At 40.0% G+C, this 23,897-nt stretch overlaps 2 protein-coding genes across 10 annotated transcripts in view; both read left to right on the top strand.

Moving 5' to 3' along the window:
- ESF1 (ESF1 nucleolar pre-rRNA processing protein homolog) overlaps positions 1-3,346 on the top strand; it is a 32,162-nt gene extending 28,816 nt beyond the window's left edge. For all 4 annotated transcript variants that reach the window (XM_054061324.1, XM_054061322.1, XM_054061321.1 and 1 more), the window contains exons 12-14: positions 382-449; positions 1,294-1,440; positions 2,022-3,346. In XM_054061324.1, the coding sequence (XP_053917299.1) occupies positions 382-449; positions 1,294-1,440; positions 2,022-2,321 (515 nt within the window). In that variant the 3' untranslated portion in view covers positions 2,322-3,346. The remainder of the gene's footprint in view (positions 1-381; positions 450-1,293; positions 1,441-2,021) is intronic.
- An 11,673-nt stretch (positions 3,347-15,019) lies between these two features.
- The window catches only part of TASP1 (taspase 1), a 91,387-nt gene continuing 82,509 nt past the window's right edge, over positions 15,020-23,897 (top strand). For 2 of the 6 annotated variants that reach the window (XM_054061506.1, XM_054061503.1), the window contains exons 1-4: positions 15,195-15,289; positions 18,966-19,183; positions 20,803-20,870; positions 22,702-22,770. In XM_054061506.1, coding sequence (XP_053917481.1) covers positions 19,039-19,183; positions 20,803-20,870; positions 22,702-22,770 — 282 coding nt within the window. In that variant the 5' untranslated portion in view covers positions 15,195-15,289; positions 18,966-19,038. Of the gene's footprint in view, positions 15,136-15,190; positions 15,290-18,965; positions 19,184-20,802; positions 20,871-22,701; positions 22,771-23,897 lie in introns of those variants that run through there. The other 4 variants (XM_054061502.1, XM_054061504.1, XM_054061505.1 and 1 more) reach the window with 4 other exon arrangements.

Raw genomic sequence — 23,897 nt, 5'->3', positions numbered from 1 at the left:
TATTTATGAGTATATAGACAATTTCTCTTAAAAAGACTCTGTGTGTGGGGTAATGTCCTATGTTTGCTTGCACTGTTGTGATACTTCTCTGCTGCTCTATGACAAGTACAGTAAAAAGATCGATTCTAACTGTTCTTTTTCATTGACTTGTTTATGCTATTTGAATACTGCTGCCTCCTTAAATTGAACAAATATTCAGCAGATTTTTATTGCTTTAAATCTAGCTGGCTTTTCTTTAACTTTTCAGCCTTTTTCCACATCTGACATTTAAGTGTTGATAACAAGAAAATTAGATGCACTTCAGAGATTCTGTTCAAAAGTAAATTTTGCTGTCATGCATAAGCTTGAATAAATGCATGCATGTCCTGGTTTTGCATTTAGGTTTAAAGAAGAAGCCAGAATCGGTTGCAAGTACCTCAGAAGATGAAGATGAAGTTGAAAAACAGAAGGTAAAGTGGTTTAAATTGTTAAGAATTACAGATGCTGCATTGCTGAATTCTGCAAATACTTCCAGTATTTGTGTTTCAGTGGAATTACTGAAATTCCACTGGAGGGAAATAGACTAAAACTGTACAGTTCTGGAACAAAAGCTACCTGAGAAGAATGGCAGGTGATCCCTGCCTTGATGTCTTAAGATTATACCAGGATACCTTTCTGGAAGATTATAGTTGAATACAGCTCAGCAGGGTTAGGTAACACTAAAACGTAAGGACATAAATGCCATTCTGGTTGAGCTGGTAGTCCCTCTAGCCTGAAAGCTGTCCCAGGGTGTTTGCCTGCTGGGTGATGCTGAATGTTTACTTTCAGCATCAACATTGCACGAACCATCTGTATTCAGCCTTGTCCTGTAGACTTTTAAGCTTGAGGACTGAATTGTTTGCTATTGTGTGTTTGCTTTTCATTCTTTGTCAGGAAAAGTTAACTAAATAAATCTATTAAGTTCATATATATGTTAATTTTTATTTTGCTATATAAATACAAAGAAAAATTGTATCCATTTATGATTCCTAAGTTATGGTGTACAATTTTAAGATGAGATTTAATATGTTTGAAAGCTGAATGTGGCTATTTGCATTTATTTTACATCTAACACAAAGGAAATCAACTTGTATCTAATGTTAGACCTTGAAATGTTAAAAGAATGTTGTTCTGGGTGAAATAATGCTGCCCTGACACCCTATTTGGACTCGATTATATGTATGTAGACTAATACAGACTTTCTTAATGAGATGCTCTGTTTTTCGTAGAAAATCTAATTTCATTGTATACGTGGGCTTTCTTATTTTGTAACAGGCTGAAATGGCCCTGCTGATGATGGATGATGAGGATGACAAGAGAAAACATTTTAATTATAAAAAGATTGTAGAACAGCAGAATTTGAGCAAGAAGAAAAAGAAACGTTTAATGAAAAAGAAGGAATTACTAGAAGATGACTTCCAGGTAATGGTGTACTCTTGATTTTGAAGGTCAACCACAACCTTTATTAATATAAATTATTTTCAGGATAAATTCGGTGGTTTCATATCTTTCTCCCTTATTCGATCTGAAGGAGAAGAACTTGATCTGCCTTTTCAGGGAGTTACAGGCTCTTTTCAAAAAGCAAGAAATGCTATGATACAGTGTTGGAGGGAATAAACTCAAACTCTGTGTAACGTAACAAGATGCTGTTTATGCAAGGCCTGGTACAACTTATTGCCTAACATACTCATTGCTATGTTTGTTCTGATTGTTGTCCACTACTTCTTTCATCCTGGTCAGTTCTCAACAACAAATCTTTCCTTGGTCTGCTGATAGAGGCATAAATGGGATTTGTACAAGCATTCACTTGTCTGTTTTACCAATAATATCTTCTGGCTCTCTACTTCCTACTCACTGGGATTTTGTGGCTGGGATGGTAAACAATCTCCTGAGCTCATAATGAGCACATGAACTACTGAAGGAGCTCATATTTTATTGTGTCTAAAAGCTTTGCTGTCGTGGGTAGATGTTCCCTAAAATAAATACTCCTTCTCTGCCTTCAGGTAAATGTTGCTGATACAAGATTCCAAGCCATGTTTACTTCTCCCCTGTTTAATTTGGATCCTTCAGATCCAAATTTCAAGAAAACAAAAGCCGTAGAAAAGATCTTGGAAGAGAAAGCTCGTCGAAGAGAAGAAAAGGAACAAGATCTTAAGGAGGCAAGCAAGGGGCAGGAGAACAAGATGGCAAAGAAAGGAGGGGTTGCTAAGAGAGCCATAGATCCAGCCTTATCAATGCTAATAAAATCTGTCAAAAATAAAACTGAAGAGTTTCAGGCAAGGAAAAAACAGAAATTCAAGTAACTGAACTTTGGTTTTACTCAGACTTTACTTTGGTCTCAGTTCTTCTAACTGGCAACATCTATTAAAGTTACTACAGCCTGCTCTGATTCCTTTCCACCTAAAATGTACTGAAAAGTCACTTAATTATGGTGATGAGTTTTGAAGTAACTGGAGTAATAATAATTTTTCTACCACATCAAATACTGTTTTGTACTGTTGTTGAAAAACTACTCCTTCAATACGCATAAGTAAGGAATTGCTGGTTTGGGGAGGGTTCATTTTGTATCATGTCATCTCTTAAAGGTAATAGAAGTGCTGAAAATGGCTACAAAAAGTAGTCATAATTATGGTTCTATTTATAAGTAAGAAAAACAGTTCTGCAGATTTTTATTGCTGAGACTAAGAGGTCTTAATATTTTTACAAAAGTCTGTAAAACATATCTGTGTTGATAAAGAAGTTGTAATAAAACTAAAAATTGAGTAAATTTTGTATACAGTTTTTTTGTATACTTTTAAAAGATTACATACATGTTTCATTAATTTCTTCTCTAAATACTTGAAGACTTCCTGGATAGTATAACTAATTAATGGAAATACTGCCATTTAGAAGTGTTTTATTAATATATATTGGAAATAAATGGTTCAGATTGGCCTGAGGGAATTTTGGGCACTTAGCTCTGTTTTCTTCTTCTGTGCCTGAATGAAACCATGTCAAAATTAAACTTTTCACTCTTAATATTGCATTCCCATTAACATATTTACACTTATACAAAGTCTTCCAGCATTGCAAGTGTTAAAAATAAAGAAAGAAAGAAAAAGTCAAAGGCAGATCTAGATAATATAGAATCCCTGTTGTCTGTATTGGTGCCGGTGATGAAGGTAACAATGGTGCAGGAAAAGTACAGTAGGTAGAAAATTATCTTCCTTCCTGATATGTTGGGATTGATTTGTCTTAAGGTCTGGTGTGATTTTTTTAAGAGTTTGCTGTATCAGCTCTGATGGAAATACAACACTGTAGAAAAAAAAAAAAAGAAAACTGTAGAAACAAGGACTTGAAAAGTAATTTGTAATTTTGAAGAAGTATGGTTAATTTCTAAGACATTCTACTAATTTAAACAAAGAATTCTATTAAAATAAACTTCAGAAACTATAATAATCAAAGCTAGTGTTTATATCAAGTTCATGTATCTCAATATGTAAAGAAGATTACAGGGTCAGATTTAGCATGAGAGGCTGTATACCTAGTGGCCAAAATGTACAAGGTGATCAAGGGACAATATAGAAATACAGCGAGAGATTGTTTTTGCAGGAGTGCTTTACTCTGATGTGCCTGAGGAATACTTGCAGACCTTTAATATTTTAAATGTCATTGCTTTTCATAAACATTTTAACATCTTCAGATTTATTTTCAAGTAGCTGACAGGAAAAGTTGAGGAGGATACTAGTCTTCTGTACATAACTTTGATCCAGCTACTGTGGCTTCTTAGGCTTTCAAGCAGTATGTTTTGTGGTTCAACCTGACCAGCTGTGATGGAGAACTAATAAAATTTGTCCCATTGCAAGTGGCAGGAAGCTTCTCAACATGGGCCTACAGCAGAGAACAGCAGAATGATATTCAGCCAGATACAAATTCATAATAAAGAAAGAGAGAAAAGAAAGGTGCTTCGGGAACAGAATTTTCCACCAAGAGAGGTGTCCTGGCATCAAACAGGAGAGCCAGTGGTTACAACTTAAGAAAATGTTACATGTCAGTGATAAAAGCTTGCACATACAGAGGGTGGACAAGGAGAAAAGCTTGTCCTGTAATGACAGAAAATGAAGTAGTTGTCTTCAATACAGTTTCTTAACACTTGCACATATGACTTCCAGGCACAAGGTAGTGACACCAGGCTGAAAGGGTAACATTTAGACATATACTTGAAGAGATGTTTTTCTGAGTGCGATTCATTGTGTGGCTTAGGTAACATAGGCAGATGAAATGCACCAGGGACTGTAGCTTGAATTGAATGAGATTTGGAGAAAAAGGTCTGAACAGAAGCATAAGTCAAATGAACAATCTGCAACTGAGAGTGGCCAATTCCCAGAGATACTAATGGTGTGTTTACAATATTGCATCTTGTCAATAGGGAAGTGGATAGATTAATCATTGTTTTAACTGTTTCTTTCAGAAATACAGCTTGGGTAGGACAAACTGTTGTAAGTGCTTACTTAGTAACAGCAACCTTTTATAGCTGTCGGAACAACAGTTTCATTTTCTGTTGATGTGCTTACAAATTGTTTTAACTCTAAGTCCACCGGCAGTCTCCTATAACTTTGTTTAATAAGTTGTACGCAAAAGCAGTTTTGATGAATGCAACAAACTGCACTGTATCTTGAATCCTCTCACATTGCTAGCTTTTACTGAATACTTCCTCATTGGTGCATTTGATGTACGTGCTGTTACAAAGGAGCATTCCTTGTTTGTGCACTAGCGGTAGGCATAGCCCACTGTATTTGACTTACTGGCAGTAGCTGAGCAGAGTCGTGGAAATTATCACTGCTTTTCTTCTTGGCCTGGTGCTTTTATAACTGTCCTGGAAAACAATGTGTGGTATCGATGAATCTCCGCTCCTCCAGAATGCCCAGATATGCTGAATGACTCACTGGTACAAAGCTCTCCGACAGAACTTCTGTACCTCTATGATGCGTCTGTCCTTCACAGTAACTTTGCAAGAGGGCTAATTTGAAAAAAAAAAAAAAAAAAAAAAGCTATAATATAAAAAATTGGCAAACAGTGATGACTTGGTATTGCAATTAGATGGTATCAGTTATGTCATATCTTTTCTTCACCTTTACACATACTGGCTACCTTCTTTGGTAGAACCATCTGAAGATACTCTGACATGTCCACTTAGGAAGCCTGTACTTAGAAGTCACAGCAAGACAAAATGCATAAAAACATGAAGACAGACTTTGACAGTGATTTTAACTACAAAAAAAAAAAAAGGTGGTAACGTGTACTTGATACATATATTCTTAATGAATGATAATTTTACCTATTCAGATGATGTTGCCGAGTCCTGAAGGGGGGGCACTTTGGTTGGGAAGAACTGCAAGATCTATTCCAGGGTGCATCTTAGACAGAAGGGTTTGGTCTGTTTATAAAACATTTAGGTCTAAATCCACTTTTTTCTCTTATGCCTTTTTTTAAAAAAAATCAAGTCAGTAACTACTAAGTGTTAGTGGGTCAAAGCCCATCATCTAATTGCCATAATTCCAGAATAACACTCAAAGACTCTAGTGATTTCTTTCTGTCTCTTCAGCAGAAGCCTGTCTTAGAAGTCTGGTAAGAAGTGGCCATGTGTCATCTAGAATTCCTTGCAATTCATTACCCTTGATGTAAACAAAACAAAGGACTTTTTGACCATTTCCTCCTTTTAGACATGAGAAATAGGATCTACAAGTTCTAACCTCTGAACTTTAAAAATGTGACCTTATTTTTCCCTTTCACTAAATGTCATGTAACCAGCAAAAGAGACAGCAATTAAGTAAAATAACACATCTGAAACAGGGTTGTTAAAAGTGAGACAGAACTAATTTTTCTAGCAACTTATGGAGGTCTGGTACAAAGCAGTTTGTCTCCCAAGTTGGCAGCCGTCAGAGCTCATGCTAGAATGTAAGCCAGACATTTTAAGATCTAATATTACAAGTAGAAATCACAGAGGGTTTCATTTATTTAAAAAACAAGAAAGATCAGACAACTAGAGATGAAAACCCACGTATGTTTTCTATTATTCCTGCCTTCTGAAAATTAAATGTATTATTTCCAATTAATAGCAAGTTGGCTTTTTGTTCTTTTCATATATCACTAGTATCCAAAAACAACAGTAAGTCACACTGTACCGTATTTTGTTAGCACACAAAGCAAGCAACTAAAATATTGTGGAGTTTATTTATATTAAGTCTTAGAAACTTAAATGTTAGGTGTTTAAAACTACTAGAGGAATTAGGTTGTTTGGCACTTGTCTTAAATCATGAGTTAAATACCTTGACCTGAGTTTTGGAGCTATGATAAGAACAACACGAATAGTAGTTCTGATGGCACTGTAATTTTCGTTATTCTTTATTTCATAGATAAAATCCCACAGCCTTTTGAAGATAAAAACATATCTTTTCATGCCCAGGACTATGTTACTGTATTCCTGTAAAACAAGAAAGGTGGCAGAAAGGTCTGTTGTCTTGTGTTATGTTTCTGTGCTTAACAGGCAGTGTTATAAATGGGAATATTTTTGTCTGGGCTCTAGATGCAATCTAGATTAATGTCACTTAAGGTCATTATTACTTTATAGCGTCCTCATCACTAGCATATGAGTGATCCCTGCTCTTTACTGTTTCAGTGCTGTATTCCAGCTATGTGAGACTACGGAAGTTTTAAAAAACATTGCTGCTAGCCTCACTTCTGTCCCATTCTTGGAGACACCTGATCCAAAGGCTGGTTGCCACATTTTCGTGGGCAAATATTTTTGGACTGTGTCCCATGTACTCATTGGCACTGCACAAACCCCTTTGCTTTGCACTGAAGTCCTGCCCAATGCCCTTAGACTGTTTTCTTGATATGTTTTCAAGACAAGGAAGGAGGGAAAGGACAATTGAGACAGAGTTTGCATTGACTTCCGACACCATGAGTCAAAGATGGACATTGTAATTCTGAACCACAGCAGAGAAACTGGCCCTTCCAGTCAGCAGCTGAACCGCTGCTCAAATGGGTTGGCAGTTTGTCCATGGAAAATCTTAACAGAAGTGGTTACTAAAAGTACTAAAAATAGCAAAGTTACTGGTTTAGGATGCTTGTGATTTTTACAGGTGATCAAGAGTTAAAGCAGTGCGAACCCACTAAGCATAAGCTTCCTCTCTTCCTCATTCTCCCATCTGCTTTACCCTCAGGTTAATGCTCAGCAATCTAAGGGGCGGTGGGTGTGTGAGCGCCCTAAGAACAGATGCCTTGATTTGGGGGCAGGGTGCGACAGCCTGAGCTGTCAGTCCTTTTCCTTAAAAGACTTGTGCAAAAGTAAGGACTGAGCAGCACCAGCAGGAAGCAAGCCTGAGAAGATTCGCAGTGATGAACGATGCCTCTGGTGTTGACCAAGAGTTGTTCTAAAGGGTGGCCTGACAGCCAGGGGTGGGAAAGGTGGTCAATAATTCCCAAACCAACTGCAAGTTACGCATTTTTTTTTTGGATGTTTCTCATTTGGTGAATTTTAAAGCTCTGTATGAGGAAACTAAATTCAAATGCCAAGGGACCAAAACCAGATCAGACACAAAATCAAGCATCGTACATGAGAAATCAGCTCTGGTGTTTGTTTCTGTTAGATAAACAGGGTTTTTTTCTGGAAGCTATCATCAACCATGAAAATGCCATGAAGGGAAGCAGTCTTCAATATTCTGTATTTTGGTATCCAAGTGCTTGACTTTGTAGAAGGACTGTTTTGTTAGCAGGTTTTTAATTCTAATTAATGATGATTAAATAAAACCCACAACCCTTACGCTCCTTGGAAGCCCATCTGCCTCAGGAACGGGTCATCAACTTCCTAATCCAGAAGACCAGACTGATCACTTGAATGAACATCCTTGTTGCCAGGAGTGAACAACCGTGGAGTTCACTGCGTCAAAGGGGTGCTGCACAAGGCGATGGCTGCTCAGCTACTTGCAACGCTCCTATAATAGCATCAAAACAGGTGTAGCAGACCTGTGACACCTAAAAAGGAATGTAAGTCTGTAGCTAATTTTCAAGTTAGCTGCCTTTCTTGAGACACCCAAAACTTATCTTGGACATCAAAGCAAGTTGCCTTGGTAAGCAGTGATGCATTTGTCACAGAATGGTTGCCTTACTTAGCTGTAAGTCAAATTTGTAAAAGGCAAAGGTATGATACACATAAGAGGGGTAACAGCAATGGACTTAACTGCACATATTAAAAGAGCTGTAGATGGAAAGTGCAAATTCTGTCCTGAAACAAACTCATTTTTGGCCCTATCTCAACCTCTCCAAAACATGAATTTGCTGGTAGAGCTCACGAGCTAGTGGGAGGGATGGGAATGGATTTTTCTTTTCCTCTCATTTTACACCCTGAAAATCAGAACTTCCCCCAAAAGAGAATGATTCTGCCAATTATTCTTACAGCTTCACAGTGAATTTAAGTATCCTGAACTCTCTTTGTTAGGCTTGGATCAGTATCACAGATTGGAAGAGGAGGATGTTGTGAAGACTGCCCTACTCAAATTGTATCGCACCTTGAGTGCAATAAACCAACTTTGGTTTGGTTTGGACTAAATCATTACCTATGGAGAGCTGCAGAAAGCAACCATGCAGGTCAAAATCCATAAAAATAATGAGACGATAAAATCTGTGGAGAAAATCTAGTCCAGGATTTACTTAGTCACCAACTGGGCCTGCTTTGCCAAAATCTGTACTTCTAAACTGTCATATTTAAATATGCACCATGCTTTGTGTGGGCATGAAAAGAAATTATCTCTGACACTGAAAACCTGTGGTTTTTTTCTTGGCTTCCCAGTTCTCACAGTGGTTGATGAGGAGATGACTATCTGCTACAATCGCCAGTAGATACCCAGTACGTATATAACTCACTTTCCGCCTTTAAGGAATAAACGCAAAACCTTGCAGGGATTTACTACTAGTGGTTATTTTGGCAAATGCTGATGAATGCATGTTTAAAGTTTCATTTCTCAAATGTCTTGCATCTTATGATTTGGCCCCCATCTAGTCACAACTGTGAAATCTGGCTGAGAGAAGATTGCAATCACATTGAGTTAGAGTTTTCTGAGATGCAATGGAAAGAGAGTTGGAAATAACTGTGTGGGGGTGTTGAGCAGCCGGGAGAATGTGGAATGCTATTTAGACAGGTCCAGGATGCTGGAGTACTTTCCTCATGTGAAGTTGCTCATTATCTGGAAAAAACATTATTTTACTGGCTGGAAGTCAAAGAAGGGGCCTCTTCATATGCAGAAGAAACAACAAGCATGACTGGAGAAGATTGCAAGCTAATTTATGCTACCTGCAAATATCAACCAGTTGTTCAGGGGGATTAGTAATGTGGTATCAGAGTGGATTGATGGCAGTCTATACAGTGGCCTTCAAATGCTTTTCTCCTTTTGCATGCAATCATTCAGATAAATCCTTTTCATATTTGCTGGTGCATTCAACTTCTTTTCCTGCTGACTGTAGAAATGAGTTGCAAAGTTCCTAAACTAAACTGGAATGGTCCAGGCAGGGCTGTATTTCTATTTCTATATGCTTGCCTTTTTTTTTTTTTTTCCCCCTCTCACATGGCCACTTCCCAGACAAATCCTTTGTTAAAGCATTAAAGTTGTCTTGAACTGACTGTTTAAGGTTGTCCTCTCATTTAGGTCAAAAGAGAGATCTTCTACTACCTTTTCTCGGCACTTCTGTCCTTTAACACGTGTCCAAAAGTATTGAAACCTGCCAGCCCAAAGATTCAGCAATTTGTTTTGTAAAGCTAGGATAAAGTGGGTTTGTGAGGTCAGGATCTCTTTATTCAAAGCACCTCTCCCGTTCTTGCAAAAGAAGGCTAAAGCATTGTTAGAAAGCATACCTAAGCTGCGATGCAAAGCCTGCCTTTCTTGTCACCCACTATTAAATATTCTCCTTCACTGCACCTGAAGGCTACAGCTTATCACCTCCAGCTCCAAACTCTAGTCTGCCTTGAAGTGAGGTAGTTGAATTACTTTGCTATATGTTTGAAGACACGTATAAAATCCCAATAAAAAATGGCAATTCTGGAGGGGTGTAACTGGCAGAGGTTTCAAATGGTTTCTTGCCTCTCATTGTACTTTGTCCGTGTTGTTGTAGCAAACTAGTATGACATCTGAATGTGTGTGGTCAGATATGTGGTCCTGATTTGACTGAACCTCATAGATGCAAACTGTGTTGCCCAGACTTACTCAAAAATGCTCCAAAATTTATCTCCACAAGGAACTTCCTCAGTGGAGGAACAATAGGACACACATGGGGCATCCACCCTAGACCTGTTTGACGAGAGTATATACTCATGAGTCTGAAACAGGAGTTGTGAGGCAGCAGACAGAGCCTGGACTTCATCTTGTTTCCCTGATCTTGCCTGGCATGGTGTTAAGCAATTTGCTAAGGTTAACAGCAAATGTGTACCTCACAGCATAGGTCCTGAGTGTTGCTCGCACCTCTGGAGCAGGATGCTTCTCAGAAGCCTGGTCAAAGGAGAAATTTCCTCTTGCGCTGTGTTCTTCTTGCTTCTTGTAGAGATGTACTTGTACCCGTGTGGATGTCTGTGGGTCTGCTTGGCTGCAAACACATTTAAATCCTTCCTGAGCACGTGGGACCACCCCACTCAACCTTTGGTCAAAAAACCCAAGAAGTATCCTCTCCATGAGCTCTTCTTTCAGGAAACAGAGGTGTCAGTATTAAAACAACACTTTTAAGGTCCAATAAGTACTTAAGCAGTGGCACACGTGTCTGTATTCTTACCTTAGATTTTATTTAATTAGTGGTTTCATTATGGTATAGCAAGTTAGATGAAGCCTCACTGAAGCCTCTGAGCTTGCACAGCCACTTTTATTCAGAACAAATTAAAGAAGCAGATAAGCTCTTTATCAAAGCAGAGTCTACTTCAAAACACAGGCAAAGGGCAAGAAGAAATCTAAAATAATGAACAAGAAGTAGAACAAACCCAAAACCAGGCATCAAAGCACAGCTGGAAACTTTGTAAAAGGAATAAAGGAAGCCTTTAACTTCGAACCTGTACTCTAAGGAATGATTTACAGAATGAGATCACCTTTTTATTGGAGTAGGACCGCAAATTTAGAGAATAGCAAGGACCAGAAAATAGGAAAATACAAGAAATATTTTGTGAGTTTGGAAACTGTCACCATCAGCAAGGGACAAGTTAAGTAGAATCATTGAAAAACAAGTGAAAACAGATATTTGGATTTGAAATCCAGTTCTCCTGGAGAAGAGTAGGACCAACAATTGATGATGTTTTTAGCTTCTTCCCTAAAAGAGAGAAGGGCTCTGTGATCATGCTGTCCATCCATCAGTCTGTCAGCCTGCCTTCATAATTTGAACCTGCTGGCCAACTTCAAGGAGGTTTGACAGAAGGGTCAAGTCAAAATATGCATAGCTGAGAGTCAGCCACATGTCGCGCTGCCTCTTTCTTAGCTGACAGACAGGAGAGATGGACAGAGAAAGGGAAAATGGAGGGGGCAGAAAATAGGTAGGACCTTATACAGGACATAGAGATGAATGCACAAGGTCAAATCAAAGCTTTTTTTGGTAGTGGGCAATGCTGGGAGTTGACAAAAGGCTGCACCCTGCCTTTCCTGAAAAATCAGGTTGTCCTAGCTCAAATATAACCATTGCCATCTGTGAGGGAAAAAAATTACTTTGTGGAATCTCTTTGGTTCACTACAGCATCACGGTAAAGAATAATGAGGACTTTAAGAAAAAAAAAAACTTGGCAACAGAGCAACTCACAAGTGGAATTTGGACTGCACGTTAAAAGTCTGTGAAAGGAGGCCAAGGATTTTCTAAGGATTTGTGGACTTCACATTATTTCCTTGTAGTTTTATCCAACAGAAGAGGAAGCACCTGGTAACGTGGAAGACAAAAGCCAATCTCCATAAGCCACATAGCTTTGTGTGCCAAAAATGTGTGATGAAGAAAGGAGACTTGCATTTGTTCTTGACATTTTTTTGCATTGTTAAAAAAATTTAAGGCTGGTCTTTAAAAAAAAAAAAAAAAGTCAATAATACAAAAAGTAATGGAAGCACACTGCTATTTATTATGAAAAAAAATCCACAAAAGGGATTTCTGTGATTATAAGGCAGGCCAGGAAGAGCCTCCTGAACACCTGGGAAAATCCTGTGTAGGAAGATTAGAACACAGTGGAAAGGGAATGCAGTTTAAGGGTAAAAAGTTTAGTTTCCACATTTTTTGTTTGGTTCTCAACTGTTCAGTGCTCAAGTTTCTGTTAACTTTTAATATGTGATGTAACTCATATACAGCACGGTGGCCACAGACTAAAATGCATTCACTGCAAATGCGAGTGAGATGAAATCATGTTTGTCTTACATGGTAATGGTGGTGATAAGTGTACCTGATCTATAACTAGTTAAAGGCTTCGAAATGCATTTTGGCTAGCGAACAAAACTGGGTGTCAGAGGAAGTACTGTAAAAACTTACCTTTAAAGGGAATTTTTACAAGTCATAGTTTGGCTGAAGCAGGTGATTTCCTGACAGCTGGTTTGCAGAGAACGAATGATACTGTCCACTGCAACAGGAACCTCTGCAACAGCTACACTGTGCTTGCTTTTAGGAAAAGAAAAATGGGGAGGAGATGAAATTTCTTCAATCTACAGGGCTCATGAGAATCTGTTGTATATATTATATCCTATTGCTTCTTGTGCTGGAGCTTGAGCAAGAGATATGGGAAATCTCTTTAGTGAATTCTGCAGAAAGAACTGTCCTGCTTTTATAAATATTTTACAATTTTAACTTGAAAAGGCTGACCTTTTGCAAATGAAAATTGGAGGCATCAGCAAAGACAAATATGCTCTACAATACAGGTAAGGACATCTGGTCTTGTTTCACAATCCTGCAAAAGGGGCTGTAAGAGTGAAGGCACTTTCAGAACTGTAGACAAGGTGAACTGACATATATGAAGCAGTGTGAATGTACACAGCTGGTTCCCAAAACAGACAGTAATGATCACCTGAGAACGTATGAAGGAAATGGGATTTAATTGTGGCTGCTTTCATCCCTTGGAAGGCAGCTTTAGAAAGTGACACCATCAGCTGACTCCAAGTTACCTTCAGAATAAAATGAGCAGAAAGTAATGGGAACTTAATATTCCTCTAGCAGTTCACAAATGCCCATAGAAGGAAGGAGATGCAAAATATCTAATTGGTGGGATGGTTTCCTGACAGGAGCACTCAGAAAAATACTTATTTGCCATCAGTAAAGTTTGTTTTCATAGAGCCACAGAATGGTTTGGGTTGGAAGAGACTTTAAGCTCACCCAGTTCCAGCTCCCCTGCCATGGGCAGGGACACCTCCCACTAGATCAGGCTGCCCAAGGCCCATCCAACCTGGCCTTGAACACTTCCAGGGATGGGGCAGCTACAACTTCCCTGGGCAACCTGTGTCAGTGCCTCACCACTCTCCTGGTGAAAAATTTCTTCCTTACGTGTAGTCTAAATCTGCCCCTCTGCAGTTTATACCCGTTCCCCCTAGTTCCATCACTACAAGCCTTTGTGAATAGTCCCTCCCCAGCTTTCTTATAGGCCCTTCAGGTACTGGAAGGTCGCTATAAGGTCTCCTCAGAGCCTTCTCTTCTCCTCCCCCTCCCCTCCCCTCCCTTCCCCTTCCCTCTGAACAATCCCAACTCTCTCTGCCTGTCCTCCTATGGGAGGTGCTCCAGTCCTTTGATCATGCTTGTAGCCCTCCTCTGGACCCGTTCCAACAGTTCCATATCCTTTTTATGTTGAGGATTCCGGAACTGGACACAATACTCCAGATGTGGTCTCACAAGAGAGGAATAGAGGGGCAGAATCACCTTTCTCGCCCTGCTGGCCACACTTCTTTTGATGCAGCCCAGGACAATGTTGGCCTTCTGGGCTGTGAGCGCACATTGCCGGCTCACGTCGAACTTCTCATCAACCAGCACTCCCAAGTCCATCTCCGCAAGGCAGCTCTCAAGCACATCATCCCCCATCCTGTATTGAAATCAGGAATTGTTTTGATTGTTTTAGTCCTGGTCAGCCATCCTAAATCAGGCTGGGATGCAAGGTAACAATTCCTTCTGGCTGGGTTTTCATTTGGTTTGTGTCCTCTGCTGTAAGGTCAGGCTCAGAAAGCTGGGCTTGTTCAGCCTGGAGAAGAGAAGGCTCTGAGGAGAGCTTAGAGCAGCCTTTCAGTAGCTGAAGGGGCGAGAGGAAAGCTGGGGAGGGACAGTTTACAAGGGCATGGAGTGATAAGATCAGGGGCAATGGCTGTAAATTGAAAGGGGGAAGATTTAGATTAGACATAAGGAAGAAATTCTTCACTACGGGAGTGGTGAGGCACTGGCACAGGTTGCCCAGGGAAGGTGTAATTGCCCCAGCTCTGGAAGTTCTCCCCTGCACCCACAGACCCGTCTCCAAACCACAAGCCCCGCCCCAGGCACCGCCCCTCCACTCAAACCTCCGCCCCTCCCCTCAAAGCCACACTCCGCCCCTTATATCGCCGTCCCCCTCTCCCCAGAGCCCCGCCCATCTCACCAAAGCCCCTTCTCAAAGCCCCGCCCTTTCCTCAAAGCCCAGCCCCTTCTTCAAAGCACCCCCTCCTCAAAGCACCGCCCCCTCCTCAAAGCACCGCCTCCTCCTCAAAAGCACCGCCCTCTCCTCAAAGCACCGCCCCTCTCCTCAAAGCACCGCCCCTCTCCTCAAAGCACCGCCCCTCTCCTCAAAGCACCGCCCCTCTCCTCAAAGCACCGCCCCTCTCCTCAAAGCACCGCCCCTCTCCTCAAAGCACCGCCCCTCTCCTCAAAGCACCGCCCCTCTCCTCAAAGCACCGCCCCTCTCCTCAAAGCACCGCCCCTCGCCCCCCCGATCCCGCGAACGCTCCTCCCCGCCGGCGGGGGGCGCCTTTCCGCAGGCTGAGCCCGCGCCCGCCCGCCTCTCTATATGGAGCCTCCCGTCGGCATTGCCGCTACTTCCGGCCGCCGGGCCTGTCTCGGCCAATGGGCGGCCGCCTCCAGCTCAACGGGGCCACGCACGGGTGGGCGCTTCCGGGCGCGCGGGGTTGGTGGTGGGTAAGTGCGGGCCCGGGGGCGTGGGTGGGATCGTGCGGGGGCTGAGTCCGTCTCTCTCGTCCCTTGTGAAACCCAAAGCGCCAAGGCGGGGGGCGGCCCTGAGGCGCCCGGGGAGAGCTGAGCGGCGCCTGCTGCCTCGGGTGTGGCGCTCCTGGTAATTACGTTCTTCCGAGCGCCCCTGTGGGATTCCAGCGCTGCTTTTTCGGTGCAATAAGTGCTTTGGTAAAACTATTGCGGTTCGTGTGCTTCTGAAGTCAAACTAGATCTCTTCTCTCTGGCGACTGCCTGAAAGGGGCCTACAGGAAGGTTGGGGAGAGTCTGTTCACAAAGGCTTGTAGTGATAGGACGAGGGGCACTGGCTATAAACTGGATGAGAGGCAGATTTAAACTAGACATAAGGAGGAATTTCTTGGTTATGAGAGTGGTGAGACATTGGCATAGGTTGCCCAGGAAGGTGTGGATGCCCCATCCCCAGATTGGATGGGGCCTTGGGCAGCCTGGTCTGCTGGGTGGTGTCCCTGCCCATAGTAGAGGGATTGGAACTACATGATCTTTAAGGTCACTTCCAACCCTAACTATTCTATGATTCTGTGACTAATGACAGGACCTGAGTGAGGAGCAGGAAGATGGGCCAAGGGAGTGTTAGAATCATTGAGTCGTAGAATAGTTTGGGTTGGAAGGAACCTTAAAGATCATCTAGTTCCAGCCCCCTGCCATGGGCAGGGACACCTCCCACTAGATCAGGCTGCCTAGGTTGGATATGAGGAAAAAGCTCTTCCCCAAGAGGGTGGTGGAGTGCTGTAACTGTGCCCCAGGGAAGCAGTGACAGTGCCAATCCTGACACTATTCAAGAAGCACTTGGACAGTGCCCTCAAGACACATGGTGTGGATGTTGAGATTGTCTGATGTAGGAGTCGGACTCAATGATCCTTGTGGGGCCCTTCCAACTCAGGACTTTCTATAATTCAAGTGAACTGTAAGGCAAGGAAGGATGAGATCGAAAGCGATAGGTGTGTGACAGCCAGGAAAAGGAGCAAGTAAATCCTTCCAAAAGCGTGAAGGGGAAAGGTTGAGTCCAATGGGAGGTTATAAAGTGGAAGCAGCAGGGCTGTGAATGAAAATTGGAAGGACTTGAAGAACAGTTTCAAATGGAAGGGGATTGACAGAATTGAATTGATGTGGAAGAAGTGTTATGAACTGAAGAACATTAATGACCTAGATTGACTATGCCTTGTCTAGGAAGAATTACTGCAACATCAGACCCAAATATATGTAGAAGTTTTCAGTCTGGGGTTATGTTATTAATTAGGCTTTAATTAATAATTTAAGTGGCATTTGTGACTTCATTTTCAAAAACAACCTGACTACCATCATTATTACTTTCCCTACCACTATGCTGTTTGGAACATTTCTACAGGAATGTGTTTCTTGCTCATTCCTCTCAGCATTTTACTTTAGCCTATGTCCTTCCTCTGTTGTTGTAATGACATTCTGAGTGGTATAACAAGATGCAGGAAAGCAGAGTTCATAACAAACTGACTGTGTTTCATCTTACTGCCTGGAGCCTTCTTAATTAATAGCAAAAGATAAGTAAATGTAGTGATTAAGATGTTAATTCTAGCTCTGAAGTTTATGCAGGAGACCGTTACAATTTGATGTTGTCCATAAATGCTTTTTTTCTGTCTAGAGTCAGTATATTGTGGCAGTCTTTAATTTTGTGTGTGTATATTTTTAGAACTATAACAATAATAACTTCATATTTAATTTTAAAATATAAATTTACAAACGTATGAAAACACCTGTATATGTTTAGCATCTAAGAGAAAATAAATAGAAATAAATAACTTTGTAGAAAGCTATGCTAATATTCATTATTGAAAGGATGGTTGTGGTAAACCAGCAAGTTGGTCTGTTCTGTGCCAATGCTGAATCTTGCTAAAAACATTTGCGCTGTTTTGTTTAAATGGAGTGGTATTTAGTTACCAGAGTGAGCCATATAGCATTTCACAATCTCTGGTTTAAATCCTGTGTATTAACCATCTCTCTCTTTTTTTTTTTTTTTTACTTCAATTCACTTTCTAGTATTCTTAGATTACAAGTTGTACTTTTCAAGGTGGTAGACATCATATTGCATCATCTTAATATGCTTTCTCCATTCACACATTAACGCTATAGTTTTTTTTACTTCCTGAATTAGTTCAGCATGTAGAATGTCTGTTTTTCATGTTATCTGCTGAACCAGAGGAATGATATTGTGTCAGGACTAGCATGTATTAGGGCGTAGATAAGAGAAGCAGTAAACATGGTGGATTTGTTTTCTGATTCTGAAAAGCACATAGCACTGTACTTTTGGGAGCTTTTTTGTTTTGTACAGTGTAAAATACAGACAGCTTTTCCATTTACTTTTTATAAACATTAAACATCTTAAGGGTTAAGATAAAAACCAAATAGGGTTACCAAATTATTTGAGATTGACTTAAGCGTGTTGTGGTTCACTGCTTATCGTGGTAGCAATCCTTATGCTTATTTAGGCAGGCTTTCTTTCACTCTCTTAAGTTTATTTGGTATTCTTCTTAAAAATACCTTGCCATAAAGGAAGAAGTTAACTTCTTTTATTCTTTCTTCCCTGCAAATTAATGGAGAATAATAAGAGTAAGAGATGAAAACATATGAATAAATTGGAGTCCATTATAGGATCTTAACAAGCTATTTCTTGCAAGAGAAAGGGAAAGGTATGGCCCTTTTAAGTGTTACTGACATGCTCTGGAGCACGTTCGTAAGATCTTACGCGACTATTGAATTTGTGTTGATGTGCAGATTCTACATCCTGTACATAAAATGTAGACAAAATCATGCAGACAGATGCCAGTATGTGATCTAAGAATGGGAGTTTCTGCCGTGCAGCCATATATACTGTCTTTCAGCTTTTGCTGACATTTCTACAGTGCTGCTTAGGACTTCTTGCAAAAGCAGAGAATGACAGTTTTAAGAAGTAAAGATTGTGGTTGTGGAGCCTCATCACATTAGAAACCAGTTAGGCATGACGAGTGGAGAAGTAAGTTATACTGTTGAATAAAAGGACATCACAGAATCACTAGGTTGGAAAAGACCTCCAGGATGATCGAGTCAAACTGTTCCTGTCAACCACTAAACCATGCCCCTGAGCATCTCATCCACCTGTCGTTTAAATACCTCCAGGGATGGTGACTCAACCACCTCCCTGGGCAGCCTCTGCCAATGCCCAATGACCCTTTCTGTGAAAAATTTTTTTCTGATGTCCTCCGGGGCAGAGCTAGAGGCCGTTTCCCCTTGTCCTGTGCCCTGTCACTTGGGAGAAGACACCAACACCCTCCTCTCTACAACCTCCTTTCAGGTAGTTGTGGAGAGCAATGAGGTCTCCCCTCAGGCGGCTCTTCTCCAGGCTAAGCGACTCCAGTTCCCTCAGCCAATCCCCATAAGACTTGTTCTCCAGCCTCTTCGCTAGCTTTGTTCCCCTTCTCTGGACGCACTCCAGAGATCATGGAAAGCCGCTTTCTCTCAGTCGTGGGCAAGCATTAGATCAGCAATTCCCTATGACGTTTAGAAAGATTATTATGTTCAAGTTAAGTCTCAATGAAAAGGCTGATTTCAGCTTGCAGCATGGGCTTTGATTACTTTAAGTCTCTTTAATACTGTTATCTAGGGAAGAAGCAGAACTTAGAAGCCCTTCTTTCAAGAAAACATACTCGCATTGTTCCTAACCTCTCTTCTGAAATATCTTTCTGAAGTTTTTTGTGTGAAATTCATCTCTTGAAATCAGTATCTAACATATGTATGTGATTTGGTTTTAGGATGATTCCTCTCCAGAACTTATTTCTGAATGGAAGGATGCTCTTTTCTGATAGAAGATGGTGATCCTAATGTATGATCATGGAAAAGGGGATAAGTTCAGTAGAAGTGTTACCTTCCAAATCGTCTCAGGTTACAGCTGTGAAAGTGGTGGTCAAAGAGCCTGAAACAAAGCAAACCCAAAGAGGGAAACGAGTGGGATTTGTACTTGTCCATGCAGGTAAGATGCAGAAGCATAACAGCTGGAATGGGAATAGTGCATATACAGACTAATTATCAACTAAAATTTAATTCTGGCTTTGGTCCACTAGCGTGTACTAGTGAAGGAACATGAGTGGAGAGTTTGGTTAGAAGTTGTAGTGGCTGAAAGATCTTGATAACTGTTAATAAAAATGTAGGGTTTGGGGTGTTTGTATGTTTGGTATTTTTTCTCTGACACCAAAAAAAAAACCCAAGCCCAAACAAATTCCCTAAATTAAATATTTATAAAATATCAGACTCTACAGTTATCTGTTAATCTTGAGAATACTACAGGATGTGAGGGATCTTTCGGTCTGTTTCCTTCCCCTACAGAAAGATCAATGATAGCTGTCTCATTGCTGTCAGTTTCTTGTCTAGCTTGTCCATAAGCACAATCCAGTTAAAAATTTTTGAAACCTCCTTAGGCTGTTTGCTGCAGAACTTCATTTTTTTTTTTTCCTCATTTGAAAGTTTTCCTCCATGTCTTATCTTTTTTTATATTGTTCATGTTTAAGTGAATTACTATGTGTTTTTTCCACATGTAATGAAGAGGTTATCTACTCAGATGTGATACAAAGATGTTGTGTTGTGTGTCTTATTCATTAATTCTTTTCTACTAGGTCCTTCCTTAAGTACTCTAGTACTCTTTATCTTGAAAATATTAGTGATGCTTATAGCTAGCTGCATATTTCTTTTTAGTATACGTGTGATGACATCAGGTGAAATTGAAAAAAGTAGTCTGGTGCACCTAAAATATTTGAAAGGCCAGCATGCTACTTCATTTACAAAATCTTTAATGTAAAAACCACCCATATATTTTTCTGTACTCGGTTACTGTATTTTATTGAAAATTCTTTTTCTTTCACTAGTAGAGTAAAACTTACTTGAATAGATTTTTCTCAAAGCTAAAATGTTAAAGGTAGAGTAAGGGAAGTGGAATTTAGATATCAAGTGTGCTAGTCTTGGCATTTGTCTGGTGCTGTATTTGGTTGAATAGTAGCCACTGATTAAGTTTTCAGGTATGGAATTAGGGGGCAGTGCTACAAAATGGGGCAAAATAGTTAGATTCAACAGGATAGATGTAAGTACTGAAAATGAGAGAAGATTAAAAGAATTGTATAGCCTTTATTTATAGGAGCTCTTCTGTTGTAACGAGCACTGAAAATATAGCATAAACATGAGAAAATAAACAGAACGGTAATTGCAAACTTGCAGATCACTGGTAAAAGGAAAATGGGAGTTTGACTTAAAATCAAGTTTTTTGTCTAGTAATGGACAACAAATAAAAATGCTATGCTGAAATTTCTCCAAGCATAAGCAAAACTGGAATGTTTTGGAGAATCTTTATAGGAAGAGATTGTATGGCACCAAGATTTATACTTGTATGCTTCTGCGTATGTGCAGTGTATCTTGTATGTTACTGAATGTATTTGATTCTATGTTCGAATAAATTTAGTTGTCAATCATTATACAAAAATGAAATGCCAGTGTAATTGTGAATAAGGAAGGCTGTATCTGCCTGTATCGTAACTCTTTATGGAAACTGTAGGCTGTAGTTTGACCGGTAGTGTAATCTCTTTTCGTTTTCCTTAATCGTAGGTGCAGGTTATCATTCCGAATCCAAAGCTAAGGAATACAAGCATGTGTGCAAAAGAGCCTGTCAGAAGGTATGTCTTACCAGCTCTGCAGTCTTACAGTGGGTGTACAAGAGAGGCACTTGGTAGTGCTGTCCCTTCAGTATTAGTGGACGTATATGAGTTTAGCTACTTGGGCTGTATGTATTTCTAGAGGAAAAATGGAGCTGCAAGAGCTAATATGATATAGAGTCAGTGGAGCACATGGCCATGTGGTACAGCAATGTTCTCATCCGTGGTGGCAAATAGCAGATAACAAAGAACAGTCGAGGAACAGTAGAAGGTCACAGAGATACATACAGGGAGTATTTCTGCAGCTTCCTGCACTGTTCCTGAGACTGGATTTTCTGAAGCTAGATTGGTGTCTGGATTTTTCTTTCATCACTGTCTGCTCTTTTGTGAATTTATTTAAGATCTAGCATTCAGATTAGTCTGTGAATACAGGAATTTCATAGAATGGGTTGAGTTGGAAGGAACCTTAAAGATAATCTAGTTCCAATCCCCCTGCCATAGGCAGGTTGCTCAAAGCCTCATCCAACCTGGCCTTGAACACCTTCGGGGATGGAGCATCCATGAATTCTCTGGGCAACCTGTGTTAGTGCCTCACCACTCTCACAGGAGAAAATTTCTCCCTACTATCCAACCTAAATCTACACTTTTCCAGCTTAAAACCCCCACCCATTGTCTTATTGCTGCATTCCCTGATAAAGAGGCCCTACTGAGCATTCGTGTAGACAAATTTCTAGGATTCTTTTCTTCTTGATAGGTCTTAACTTCTTAATAGGAGGGGAGGTTAACAAAAGAAAATCAAAACCCTCTTCGCTAAGCTGGAAAGGAGCAATGGCCAGAATTTACTTTCCGATGAAATTAATTTTTTTTAATCTCCTCTAAGAACTTAGCTTTGGAACTGGCAAGTCCTGTCTGTGAAGCATTGAATGAGAAGCTGGAAGACTTGTCTCCAAAATTTCTAATACCGTTTGCTTTCTCCTGGGAGAAAGCGTGGCAGGCTTTTTAGAAGAGTCTCAGAGTTGGCCTCTGATAATTGTCACTTCATTTTACAGTTTTGTTGCTCAATCCTAATACTGATCTAATTTGTTAATGAGAGGCCTCAGAAATCATCCAAACTTAACCCTACCCTCATTGAAGTTGTGTATTAACCCTGATATTATTTATTTCCTGGCTATATACATGTGCAAAAAGATTCTTTGCTGTTGAATTTAAGTCTAATTTGAGATTTCATTTGGTTCCTTAAGGTAGGTAGCTTTGTATGAAGAACAAACAGTCGCAGGTTTGTCATGCAACTGAAGGTGCAGCTATGGTGGTTTTCTGGGATTTCCTGAGAGAAGTTGGCTGATCTTCTCTAGTATGAATCCAAAAAATGATATTGGGCTGTATAACTTCATTTTTGTGCATGTATACAATTTGAGTATAACATTGTATTTAATTTGCTTTCTTGTGTTGGATTTTAGGTGAGCTTACTTGTTTTATAGATTGTTAAATTTCATGACAATTGCCATATGTGGTACTAGAGATTTTTGTTGGCTCTTGAAAATTTGAAACTTCTTGACCTGAAACATTAAGTATTTGAGAACACCAGGTTTAAGAATTTATTTTGTTACAAATTTGACCGTGCAGGAATCTGCTACTAAATGTAGTGTTGCACTGTCGAAGTAGTAAAAACACGCCTTCAGATCTGCCCTCGCATGGTTCATGCTGTTTCCAGCGCCTCTTGTTTATGTATTATCCTCTTCTATTTTAAACTCATTTTGTGATTATTTTCTTTTGTACAGGACTAGGTAAATGTAGGGCTTAGCCTTAGGTTATCAGAACTTGCAAATCATCAACTAAAAATTGTGTTTTACAGGCAATTGAAAAGCTACAGGCTGGTGCTCTTGCAACAGATGCGGTGACTGCAGCACTTATAGAATTAGAGGTATGAATTTCTGACCAGTAGTGAATATGTCTTTCAGGTACATTGCCAGATTTTTCTGTAGGAAGGTTTTAATTCATATGGGAAACTTACTGACATTTCCATTTTTGTCATATATTTATTTATCTGTGCAGACATGGAAGATGTGCTGTTTTTGTCTTTTGCTTTTCTACTATATTTTGGAGTAAATTTTTTTGAGGACTTTCTAAAAATGCAAATTGAATAAAAGTTGTCTAGTTGGTGCAATTTGGTTGTCATCATGGGTATGTCTGATCTCTGATTAAAGAAGTCTCCAACACTTTGTAGGGGAACTTCATTTCTGACTGATCAAGCTCCAGGTAGACTGCACTGGCTCTGCTTCTTACACAGGAAAAAACCCATGCTACTGGTCATCTATATTGGCCTGAAATTCTAGGATAAATCCTCGTTGCTTTTGTTCATGTTAGCATCGCATACTAAGTTAAGTTTCATTTCTTGAAATGATGATCCAAAGACTTTATATGTAATTAGTCTTTCGTAGTGCTATTAGTGCTCTCTTGTAGTACTTATCTTGAGGTAGCTGTCTCTGAGGATGTTTTCTTGGATTGTGGTATTCATACTTTTTTCAGTTCTTTGGGATAATTCTACAAGAGTGTTTGCGTACATTTCAGGCTGCTTGTCTCGCCATCCAATTAAAGGACTGTATGAAAACTGAGTAGGAATTTTAAGTTCGCATTTGTCCCACTGCATACTTTTGTTGTGCGCTTAAAGTAATGCGGTTCCCAAAGGTTTTATTTCTTGCATTTTTTACTTTGTTTCTGTACAATCTCTGATAAGATAAGAGACCAGAAGCAGGCTGTTCAGAGAAATGTGACTTCAGTGTAATATAACGCTTTTTTCTGATTTTTCTGACAAACTGTGTATAGGAGAATATGACAAGTAATGTTTTTATTTTAAAGTGGTGCTTGTTAATTAAGATAGAAAGACTTGATAATCATAAGGAGATGAGCGGGTGTTTGTGGGGTTTTTGGTGAAGTGTCTGTTTGGAGTAGTGAAATTTTTAGAATGGCTGATTTTAGTGGAGGGTCCCGATGAAATAATGTAGAAGAGACTAAAGATAGAAGAATTTCTGGGGTATAAATGAGGCAGTT

Source organism: Cuculus canorus, chromosome 3 (assembly GCF_017976375.1).
Source record: "Cuculus canorus isolate bCucCan1 chromosome 3, bCucCan1.pri, whole genome shotgun sequence".
Taxonomy (NCBI): domain Eukaryota; kingdom Metazoa; phylum Chordata; class Aves; order Cuculiformes; family Cuculidae; genus Cuculus; species Cuculus canorus.
The sequence above is the reverse complement of the archived record's forward strand: the minus strand, read 5'-3'. Positions and strand labels throughout refer to the sequence as shown.